Genomic DNA, 12,505 nt, shown 5'->3' with positions numbered 1-12,505 from the left:
ATTCATTTATCCCTTCAACAAATGCTCATTGTGGGCTTGTATTGCCACAGAGACTGAGCAGTAACTCAGCAAGAAAGGAACAAGGGAAAATCTGTTTCGGATAGGACAGATACAAGTATGTCTATAAGCGGGCACTAAGGAACCAAATTCGAGACCGAAGTTGAAGACGAAGAAAGAGGAAGGACCCAAGGAACAATAAGGTCTGCAAGAGAGCAGCAGCAGAGACTCTGTGGAGAAGCTGGTTTTCAAAAGGGGCCTCCAGAAATAGAGGACAAACAGACTTGTGAAGAATGGCGTCAGGGAGTTGAGAAAGTCATCACTCGATGGCTTCCACTTAATTAGCAATTAGAACAGTAGCGTGGATAAACCACACACTTCATAGAAATTTCTAAAGTAGAGAATTATAGTTTTAGGGATGGAAACATAAGATTATGACATTTTTTCTTCATGATCTTGGATCCTCTGTTTCTTTCCAAATTGTGTTTTGAAGAAGGTCTTCATGGGAAAACTGTGTATAGTGTCTAATGCTTACGTATGAGATTAAAAGGAGAGGTATGGATGAAAAATTTTCAATATTTACTTCATACACTACTGAACTGCTTTTTTAAATAAAATAAATAATTTAATATACTAAGTAATACAAAATGTTTGATAATTTTTTAAATTAACAATCTAATATTTGCAGAAATAATACTGTTCCTAAATCAGATTGCTGTTTATTACCTAGCAATTACTCTTTTATATATTAAAGAAAATAAGAAAATTTTACTTTTATACAGTCATGAAGGCAACAATAGATTTAAGCAAATCAATTTATGGAAAAATATGTCAAACCATGTACTTAACAATAGTTAAAAAGCATATTTTTTTTAACCACCAGGCAAGTGATTATCAGTTAAGAAAATGACAAATAGCGTGACTTAAGTTTTCATTTCAAGGTGTCAGAAAAGTTTAAAAGTCTACTGTGATGCTTAGAAGCTTCCTTAAGAATTTTAATATGTAATGTACCGAAGGTGGACTTAGTTTCAAACATCTCTGAAAACTACAGTAAATATATCGAGATTATTTGGCACCGTAAGATTATATGATGTAACTTTCATTGTGTCCTTTTAGTATACAAATTCTTAAAACCGTATTTAGGAAGTAGTTCTTCCTTTTATATCTCTTCTTTTCAACCTCCTTTACCACACTTTTTCATTTTAAAGTGTTTTTTGTTTTTGTTTTGTTTTGTTTTGAGAGAGCAGGGGAGGGGCAGAGAGAGGGGAGGACAGAGGATCTGAGGCAGGCTCCGCACTGACAGAGAGAGTCAGATGCAGGGCTCGAACCCACAAACTATGAGATAGAACATGGCCTGAGCCGAAGGCAGACGCTTCACCAACTGAACCACCCAGGAGCCCCGGCACTTTTTAATTTTAAAAAAATTCTTCAAGATACAGTAAGATGATGCCCTAACTGCCACTTCATCAAATGTTTCTAGAAGCCCTGGTGAGGGGCCAAGATGTAACTTTTCTCCCAGGACTGAAAATTCTAAGTGGCCCTTCACCTCTTTTGTGGCTGTGGGGGGCAGCAGGGGACAGTGAGTAGGAAGACCTGCGTTTCAGTGCTGGCTCTAAACAGCCAAGTGACCCTGAAAACCCTACTGGAGCTTCTTTAAGTCTCTGTGGCCATAAAAGTACAATGGAAATGTGAAACCTACCTTGCAGGGTTGCTATGAGTCTTACATTAAACTGTGTGTGGAACAGACCTGATATAATACCTTGTACTGAATAGGTGTTCAATAAAGGGGAAATCTTTGTTGTTATGGCCAAGCCAGGAAATGAAGGACCTACGTAAAAACAGTCCCCGTTCTCTACCGTGTGCTGAGGTGGGAGTCTGGCAGGTTGTAGGAACTATGGCCTCTCTGGGGCCTGTTACCCAGGAGGGTGGTAACAAGCCTACGGCAGCTTCTTCTACTCTGATGGGCAATCTTTCAAAGGGGTTTTCTTATTTTTCATGGCAATCAATTTCTCCTGAGACCGTTAGCCTCCATATGTTCTCACTTTTCCACTTGCTATAAAGAAAAATATGTCTGAGCACATTAACTTGCCAAATATTCCTGAAGAAACTGGCAACTCTCCGTGTATACTGGCCAGAATTTGAACCTTTATTTTGAGAAGACAGATTTCACTCCGGTTTAAGAATACTTACTTTTGCCAAGTAGAGAAATGTATCTACCATTTCCTGCTGCTTCAGGGCTGATTTAAACTGTTTTTCTGCTTCACGATACATTCCTAACCTAAGAACAGTCATTTAAAAAATTAGACATTCAACTTAAAAATACTCTAGCACTTATTCACACACTGAGGATATGAATAGAGACAAGTTACATTTCTATCTGGAAGAGTAAGTGTGTACTAAAGAAGGTAATGTCAAACACACATATAAATTAATATTAGCATTATGTTTATACAGTTTAGCAAAAAGTTGCCTATTTCCCATGTTCACGGTCCATGCAACCCTCAAGCAACCCTCAAACGGTGTGTAGAAAGTCTGTCTGGACAGCAGGGCTAACAGCTGCCAGTGAGCCAGGTCATACCAGTTTACCACCCAAAGAGCTTATGATCAGCTGGACATATGGCAAGTGACCTGAATAAGTGCTTAAGGTCTCCATTTTATTAGAAGAACTTGATGGCATTTCTATGAAAATATTACCTGCTCTGGGACAAAGGCCCATTTTTAAAGCCATTCTTAAACAGTTTTGATGTAAGTAGTAATTGCTACTTGAGGGAAACAGGTATACCACGTTGTGATTCTAGAAACATTTTCTTCTCCTTTTTTGTTTTCGTATCCAATACAGATTGTCCTAGTCTACAAATCTGAGATCTGTTCCTTGTCTCACTGAAGCCGTCCTGATATCAGCCCAGGGAACGTTCTATTACCACTAACTCAATCGTGAAAGCATACTTGAGCCTGTCCTAGATCTGTCGGGCTTTCTCATTGCTCGCCAGCCAAGAGCTACTTGGGCACCTTACGATGCTTTTACTTTGTGAAAGTTGGAACAATACACAGTATGTTCCCTCAGTCTACTTCCGTTCATAGTGAATGAAACAGCTGTATCCTAACAGCTGTTGGAAGATATAAGATTAATGGGGTTAAAAGCAACGTCCCCCCGCAAACACTGCCCTAAAATTAGAGAGAATGTGTTAAACGGCAGAAGCCCCCATATAACTTTTACAAGAGTATTCATAAAATGTTACCAAAGAACTCTAAAGTTCTGAAAAACGGCATAGCTCTCTACACAGCTTCGACTGAACATTCAAGTCTCAAGCATATGGCTAAAGTTCAGCCACTGAATTCTGTGAACACTTAATTATCCACGAGAGTCTGGATATTTTTATCTAATATGATGTCTCTTCCCAAAAATGATTTAAAAGGGATTACAATGTAATCCTATAAAACACATGCAAAACAAGAATGAGAAAACAGATTTTTTTCAAACAATGGTGATGGAACGATAAACAAGTTAAAAAACAAAAAAGCAATCAGAGCCATTTAACTCCCCTGGAAACCAAAGAAAGGAAGGATGGATCATACACATTTTTTTATTACCACACCCTCAAGAGAGAACTTCTAGTACTATCAAAAAGGAATAACCACATGGGTTCTTGTGCAAAGGAAATTAACTGGGCCATGTATAAAGAAAGACTAGGAATAATGAAAATATCAGGTTCAGGAAAATCGGCCAATATCAGAGAGTCAAAGTCCAGAGATAACCCCACCAACTGCTTAGCTTTTCTCTCCAATTTAATTTAATAAATACTGTCAAGCACCAACTGCATGCACATTTCATAACACAAAAGAGAAGATCGCAACAATGTCCTAAAGGCACAAATAAGCATGAAACAAAACATTCACAAATAAAAGGAATCATATTATGGCCAATAAGAGAAAAAAAAGTGTTTTGAGAGCACAGAGGAGGAGTGAACCAAGATAGATTCAGGGAGGAAGAGACAGGCAAGCCTTTGAAGGCTAGAGAGGGTGGGATGGGGGTTGGGTAACATCTCTGCTGGAAACAAACTAAACTGTCAGCACAGGCACACAGAGAGCACAGTGCACAGCTCTGTAGGGGAACGCTGGGTTGTCTAGGGAGGTAGGTAGGGTGCAACCGGAAGGAAGGACACAATAAGTAATGGGGGAAGAGAGACAGATGGGCAAGCGTGTGGACTGGACAAGATCAGGCGTGCCCCATTTAAAATCCAGATTTCATCCTCCAGGTAGGGGAGATTAACCGAAGAATCCAACCAGAGCTGTTTTTTTCACAACACTGTTCTGACGGTCGTTTCTAAGAAGGGCTGATGGAGCAAGAAAATGGGGGCAGAGAATCCAGATTAGAAGCCAATGGAACAATTCAAACAAAGCGAAAGGCCAGAATTCAGGCACTGGTATGAGAATGGGTAGTAAGGGAACAGCTGTGAGAGCTACCTGTAGACAAAGAATTGGCAGAATTTACTGATCAGAGCAAAATTTGGGGCTACATCCTCTGGTAATCCACCCTTGACCTCTCCAGTCCAACTTGGGAGCTCTTTTTCTGGGCTTGCTTCTATTATGGTGGGAGCTAGGCTTATAATTGTTTACTGTCCTCTCTTCCCTCCCCTCTCTGCCCTCCCTCCCCTAATCCCCTATGATTTTTTTTAAATCATTTATTCTGTTTATGTTTGAGAGAGCGAGTGTGTGGGGGGGAGGGGCAGAGAGAGAGAAAGAGACACAGAATCCAAAGCAGGCTCCAGGCTCCGAGCTGTCAGCACAGAGCCCAATGCAGGGTTCGAACCCACGGAATGCAAGATCATGCCCTGAGCCAAAGTCAGATGCTCAACTGACTGAGGCACCCAGGTGCCCCGACTGTAAACCATTTAAAGGAAAGACTGTCTAATAAATATTGGTAACCCTTGTACCTGGCAGAGTAGCAGCTCGTTACATAGCTTAGTGAGTGAGTGAATGCAGGAGTGCTGGGCACAACAAAGATGAGAGGTTATTAAGGGACAGAGAAGAACTCTGACTAATACGGCAAGGTGCACTCATTTAAATGCCATCTTACACGGACGGCAGAAGGAGTCCAAATTGTGCTTGTCTTTAATTATTAAAGATTTCTTAAGCTTTTGTTTAGAAGCTCAGGATTTCAAGCTTGCCTTCAGAAATTATACTCATAAAAATTTAATGGTATAATGCTACAAAATTACCTTTTAGTAGAAAATACTTCCTCAATCTAACAGCAGAGAAAACACATAAGTTCTATGTAAAAATACCTAAGCGGAAAGTAGTCTTAATTTCAACCAAAAAAGAATAAGCATTCTTTTTATTCCATTTATATATTTCCTTTTCCTCACAGTGTTGGACTGATAAGTTCATCTGAAGGATGCTCAGAGTAACCTGGTTTTGAATAATGAAAGGCATATTTATCTTTATAAAATACAATTGCCCGTTTGTCTCTATTTTTCAAATGCTTCAAATGCACTTCAATTCTAGGCAACAAGTTTTAGATCATTTACTAGTTGCTGTACAGTATTCATAAAACTAATTACAACTTTTCTGACCTCGCAGTTAATTTGCTTAAAAACATGTTTAAACATTAAGTGAATTAATGGAAGATTATTCAGATCCTAGAGAAACACCATGGAATTGTGCAAATAGTAAGAGAACTGGCCTCAGAAAACTGAGCTCTAATTCTTGTCCTGCCACTTACTAGCTGTGTGAATCTGGACAAGTCACTTTTTCTGAGGCTCAATTTTTCCCATCTGGACAAAGGGCTAATAATTGCAACTACCTCCAGGTGCTGTGAGGTTTAAGGTAAAGTAACAAATGGACAAACTATCTCCCAACTGTAAAGCACACTACAGATGTGAGGCATTGGGGGAAATAAAAAGACTTGAGAGCAAGAGGAGAAGAATGGGAATCAACAGCCTCAGCTCTAACTGCTCCGTTACTGACTGGTCTCGTACTAACTAGTTCCTGATGCAAATCACAGGCTCTCTCTGGCCTCAGCCTCCTCATTTAAAAAGTGCTGTTGTATCTGATGGTCTCACAGTTTCCCTGGCCCGGCACTACAATTTTACTATTCTAAATTTTTTTTTAATGTTTGTTTATTTTTGAGAGAGACAGAGACCCAATGCAAGCAGGGGAAGGGCAGAGAGAGAGGGAGACACAGAATCCGAAGCAGGTTCCAGGCTCTGAGCTGTCAACATAGAGCCCAAAACAGGGCTTGAACCCACGAGCCGTGAGATCATGACCTGAGCCGAAGTCGGAGGCTCAACCGACTGAGCCACCCAGGCGCCCCTACAATTTTATTATTCTAAAGGTAACAGTTCTTGGTGTTACCATGTGATTGTTCAGGAAGTGCTTTCTCAGGTAAGTCAAAGGCCCAGTTCTTATTTCTTCCTGAGGAAATCCACCCAGAAAAATAATGATCAGAGTTGAAACTCTAAAATATGTCACTACATCTAAGGCCTTCACAAATCATCAAAATTTTACCTGTAGTAACACTTTCCAATCTGCACTTTCCACCACCAGTCCTTGTACTGAGAGTACTCTGTGGAGAGGGCAGCCAAGTCCAAAGCCTTTGAAAACAACTCATTTTAGATTAGGATTTTCTTTTCTAACAATAAACAGAAACAATAAATAATGAAATGAACCGTGTAATTAGCATCAATCAAAACATGCATTAGAAATCAGACAGAAACTCAAGTTGTTCATGTTTCCAGATGGCTCCACCAATTTTCCCTAAATAATCAGTTCCAGACCAGAGGGCTGACAGCAGATGAATAGTAAAAACTGATCAAAGAAAAGCAGATGGACAATATGTTAGAATACAATGCTAATATACAAGGCTTAAAATGGATATTTAAAAATCCCCCAAGTTGTACCCTCCCCCACCCTTTATCTACCATCCAATGATCCCTGTAAAGTCAGTGGTGGTCAAGTCTCTGGTGTGTCAGCCAGGTCCAACTTCAGGCCCCACTTTACAGACAGATGTAGAGAAATAGAAAAAGGTCAAGTAAGCAGACAGAAGAAGGCCTGGAAAACAGGATCGTGAAGAAGAGTCAAAGGACAAGGGCACTTGGGTATCTGCTGTCTTCAACCACCATTGTTCCATCATCCTGACCCCGCCTCACGTCCAGTGATGCTGAGGGTCAGACCTGCCTTTGCTGCAGACTGAAAAAGATCTGAGATGCTTGCATATTTTACATGGGTTTATCCCTTTCTCTCCAACATCTTCTAGTTTGTTCCTTCCAGTGTTTATAGATGACTAAATAGGAATTCAGATTTTATACAGAAGTAGAAACCATTTGGACAAAAAGGAAAGCAAATCAATCTTTCCACAAATTTGAAGCTCATGTAAAGATCTAGTGAATAAAAACTCAAGTTATTAGTTAAAAGAGAATTCTCACGTTTTATGATACAAGTCTTTCTCTCAAGATTGGAAAACTCTTACTCTTTAGCCAGTGTTAGTATAATCATTATATCCAACAGTTAAAGTATCTCTCAGATTTTCAGTTCTGTGATCTCAGAATATATCCCATATTACTGTCCATGTCTTAATGTGAACTCATTGCTGAAATGCAAGCCAGATGAGTTCCTTTGATGTCCCACCACAGAATTAATAACTTTTCCTTGTGTTTCCTCATCTTCCCTTACTCCAGGGGAGACTTCTAAAGACGCATACTCTTTATAAAGGAACAGTGTCACCATGCTGAGGTTCTAATGCACCTGAAAATCAACACCTCTATTTGAAAGCTATGTGAATTCAAAACAAGCCACAGGCTACTCTCGTATGCTTATTTTTCTTTTTTCCTCCAAGCCAGAAATAAAAGTAGAAGCAAAAACTGGGGAAAAATTATAACTTCAGTTAGGTTATCTCCCAAAATACTTGAAAAACATATTTTCAATCAGCTCCATTCAGGACTGCATTGTAAATATCTGAACATGTTAATTTTAACTTAATCTGTATAAAGAACTTTTCCAGCAGATAGATCATATACACTCTCATGTTTACTATAAAAGACCTTCTATTTTTTCAGAAAAATATGTCTTTCTCAATTTGCTACATATTCTAATTTCTCAAGGTTAGATTTAGTGCTTGTTACAGACTGCTGATTTTGTTTATGGTCCTAAAACAAGTTTTCCTATGTAAGACCTCTGTGTTTGTTCTCAACCGATTAAGGAAATTAATATGACTTATTGATATGGAATAAAAATGTAAAAAAATACATTGTAATGATCATTCCTCAAATGAACACTGAGGCTGCACTAGACAAAACTATTTATGACTATTTCAAATGGGCTTTAAGTTCCCTGAGAACAGGCACCCCTTCTTACACATCTCTGTGGTTCTGATATGTTGCTATGCTGTTAAGAGGCACTCAAGGATGATGTGTTGATTGAATTAATTCTATTCCTTATTTCTGACTTATACTGAAAATAACTTAAGAGCCAAACAAAACTCATAGTAGTAAGATTTATAATTAAAAGAAACTAACATTTTAAAATGTTAAAGTGATGACAGATCTTTATTTCTTTAAAGTCTTTCTCAATTTTTCAAAATAAATGACTATGTAACATTTAAGAATCTTTGAAAAATCAATCTAATATCCAGATATTCATAAAGGCCTAGAATGTCATATAAAAGCCATAAGTTTATAAAAGTCCACAGGAGAGGGGACCTTGGCAGATCTAGGCTACATAATGTTTGTGAATACACCCAACCGAGCATCGCAGTGTATTTCTTTTTTTTTTTTTTAATGTTTATTTATTTTGAGAGAGAGAGAGAGTAGGGTAAAGGGAGAGAGGGAGGATCCCAAGCAGGCTCTGCACTGTCAGCACAGAGGCAGGGCTTGATCCCACAACCGTGAGATCATGACCTGAGACAAAATCCAGAGTTGGACACCTAACTAAGCCCCCCAAGGTGTCCCGTCCAGTTTATTTCTAAGTGACAGTGCTCCAACCATTAATATTTTTTAAACCAGTCATCCTTTAGCTATTGTTATTGTTGCAACAACTTCAGGATGATGAAATTAAAGAGCATACGGAAATAAAGATTCCAGAATCAACCCACATGCCACTTTAATTTTGCCAATACTGCCAATATCACCCCAAAAGGCACAAGCGAGGAGGGAAGGGAGTTATTAAGAACTCAGAGGCAGAAATACGGTTTTCTATAAGTCAGCTTTACTTCTTCTTATCATTTAGCTATTACTTCATAACATTCTCTATATTTACCTCCAGTATCCTCCATATTTGTCTGCAGATAAACACAGGATCAACCACCCACATGGCACTTAAGTTTTGTCAACACTGCCCCCACAAATGGAAAAAGCATTAAGAACGGAAAGACACAAATATAGTTTTCCATGGGAAGATCAATTTCATTCTTTCTTAAGTACCACTTCACATTATCCTCATTTGTCTATTGTATGTTCGTGTTTGTGTGAAATGGTTTATTTAAAAAGAAATCTGGAGGCCACCCAAAGTAACCAGTATAAAAGCACCTCTGATTTCTTAAGAATGTTAAAAAAAAAAAAAAAATTCCTCTTTTCTTTTTCCAGATAATGTCATAAAACAGAGTTTGTGGAAAAAAGGCATGAAAATGCATGCTTTCTGCTCATTACCTAAATCCTTCTTCCTTTCAGAAAATAACATTTGTGATAAAAATCTAAAATGACATCTTAATGGGACAATCTGATCCATAACAGAACTATAATGCAATGAGTCCATAACAGAGTAAGAAAACAGAAACAGGGCATCTGTCCTGCTCGATCCTCCTCACATCCATCACAGTACCCAATAATTATTTGTTTCAAGAATAACCCAGTCGAGAAATAAACCAATCAATAAATTCATGAATAAAAAGGAAAACAGAGGAACCAACAATTTGTGCTTTTCACAAAATAAAAACAAAAATTTCTTAATTTCATGTTCTATAAAATACATGTATTGAGGGTAAGCAGATGAAAATAACAAGCAGGATATAATTAATTACAAATATTTTATTTTATTACTGCCCCTAATTTATAGCTAAACTTATAAATGAAAAGTTGCTATAACATTATTGAAAATTTTGGAAAAAATTGGATAAAGTTTTGGTAAAACTGGATACTTTCCATTACTGCCACAAGGTATAGCTTTTCAATTTACTGTCGTACTCTTTTCAATTTACCGTTGGCACCATGGAGGCATTTAACAAATATCTGTAGAATTAACACGCCTTAGTTCTATAATACTTTTATTTCCTTTTTTTTTTTTTTTTGGTAATACCTTCTAGCATATGTTATAGTACATATTTAGACTAATAACTATTTAACATACGTACTAAATGTTATATTCTGTGGGCTTAACATTATAACACTTTTCTGTTTCTGCCCGTTTTGTAATTATGATTTTTTTAATGGCTGCATAAAACGCTAGGATGCAGTGTAGTGTAACTTAGGTTGTTAATCTGGATTGCTTAGTTACTACGGCTAATGCTACAATGAACATCTGCAAATAGAGCACTTGTGAAATTTCTTAAGAAGTTAAAATTACAAAAAAAAAAAAAGTTAAAATTACATACACAATAGGAATATGTTATCTTATTCTGTTTTATATTACCATACTCTTTTCCAAATTATTGTACCATTTAAAATATCATCTATATCAGAGTAACAATTTACTCCACTCTTTCCCAGCATTTTTTTTTTTTCAAATTTCAGAAATGTGAAATTGAAAGTCCAAATTCTTTAACTTACTTTTTTGTGTTAGAAAGTGCATCTCTAGTGTGCTCGTTTACTGGCATTTTCTCTAATGTCAATTTTCTGTCACTGGATCATTTCCATTTCCACAAAATTTTCCTAACAAATTTAGATAAGCTTTTTCCTATTTAACAAACACTAACATTTTTAAATCATGCTTATATACATATTTCATTCTTCTGTTGTCCTTTTACATTTGTTTGGTTTTGTTTCTGTTCACTGTGCAGAGATATATATAAGTCAGTATATGAATATATACTGAGATATATATGAATCAGATATATATGAATCCATAAGTCTCTATTGTTTGCTAGTTTAAATTATTTTTCATTCTTCACTAATCAAATGTCTAAAAGAAAGTCTTTAAACAAATTTTCTCAACAGTGTTGTTTAATGAAGCATAAGGATCTGTTTCCAAAAAAGTAAAAAATTGTGCTCAATGTTGCTTGTTTCTAGAGTATTGAGTCTTTCACTGTTCTGAAGAATAAAAATACAGGGGCACCTGGGTGGCTCAGTCGGTTAAGCGTTCAACTTCTGCTCAGGTCATAATCTCCCAGCTCATGGGTTCAAGCCCCACATCGGGCTTTGCGCTGACAGCCCAGAGCCTGGAGCCTGCTTCGGATTCTGAGTTTTCCTCTCTCTCTGCCCGTCCCTGGTTTGTGCTCTTTCTCTTTCTCAAAAACAAACATTTTTTAAAAAATTTTTTAAAAAGAATAAAAATATAAAATTTGTAAATGGGGACTCCAGCTCTCAACGGTAGTTTGTATCACTTCCTTGCTACTGAGATCTGTTTGAGAGTCATTTTTGCTGTGCTTTTTCTCTTAATTTATGGACTTCTTTCATTGAGCTAGGAGACACACACCCTCCTATTTGTTTGTTATATCAAGCTCTGGTCCTCAAGTCCTGTTCATGCTCCCAGCTCTATTTGCCTACATTAGGAGGCCTAGCATTCCAGCCTTCGATTTTTAATTTTTTAAATGTTTATTTATTTTTGAGAGAGAGACACACACACAGCATGAGCAAGGGACAGACAGAGAGGAGGAGACACAGAATCCAAAGCAGGCTCCAGGCTCTGAGCTGTCAGCACAGAGCCCGACACGGGGCTCGGACTCACAAACCACGAGATCATGACCTGAGCCAATGTCAGATGCTTAACAGACTGAGCCACCCAGGTGCCCCCCCAGCCTTCTATTAATCATCGCTTTTCAAGCTATATTCTTCAGCAGTAGTTCCCAATCCTGGCTGAAAACTAGCATTGCCTGTGGAGGTTTTACAAACAACAGATTGACCAGACATACTCGTGGGGATTCTGATTCAGGAAGTCTAGCAGGGATCCAGAAATCCATGACATTAAAATTCACCAGGTGAGCAGTGCCTGGGTGGGTCAGCTGGTTAAGCGTCTGACTTCAGCTCAGGTGATGACCTTGTGGTCCATGAGTTTAAGTCCCACATCAGGCTCTATGCTGACTGCTCAGAGCCTGGAGCTTGCTTCTGATTCTGTGTCTCCGTTTCTCTTCTGTCCCTTCCCTACTCACACTCTGTCTCTCTCTCTCAAAAATAAATAAATGTTAAAAAAAAAACTTTTTTAATAAATAAAATAAATAAAATTCACCAGGTGATTCAGAAACAGCTGGATTTAGGAACTACTTAAGAGCCCTAGGATTTAAGAGCCCTACTTAAGGGCAGGAGCTCAGAGAGGGGAGGAGTAAGGAGGTGGCCCAGTGGGTGTATTCTTGGTCTGTTACTTC

General features: G+C 38.0%; 1 protein-coding gene across 5 annotated transcripts in view; it reads right to left on the bottom strand.

Moving 5' to 3' along the window:
- TTC8 (tetratricopeptide repeat domain 8) overlaps nucleotides 1-12,505 on the bottom strand; it is a 59,914-nt gene that overhangs the window by 23,625 nt on the left and 23,784 nt on the right. For 4 of the 5 annotated variants that reach the window (XM_019461983.2, XM_019461985.2, XM_019461986.2 and 1 more), the window contains 2 exons: nucleotides 6,505-6,590; nucleotides 2,188-2,275 (listed from right to left, as the gene is read on the bottom strand). The exons of the other annotated variant lie outside the window; for it this stretch is intronic. In XM_019461983.2, the coding sequence (XP_019317528.2) occupies nucleotides 2,188-2,275; nucleotides 6,505-6,590 (174 nt within the window). The remainder of the gene's footprint in view (nucleotides 1-2,187; nucleotides 2,276-6,504; nucleotides 6,591-12,505) is intronic. 5 annotated transcript variants of the gene reach the window in all.

The sequence above is a fragment of the Panthera pardus genome, unplaced genomic scaffold, assembly GCF_024362965.1.
Source record: "Panthera pardus isolate Hobbes unplaced genomic scaffold, ASM2436296v1 HiC_scaffold_24, whole genome shotgun sequence".
Taxonomy (NCBI): domain Eukaryota; kingdom Metazoa; phylum Chordata; class Mammalia; order Carnivora; family Felidae; genus Panthera; species Panthera pardus.
This window is presented reverse-complemented; position numbering and strand designations above follow the sequence as displayed.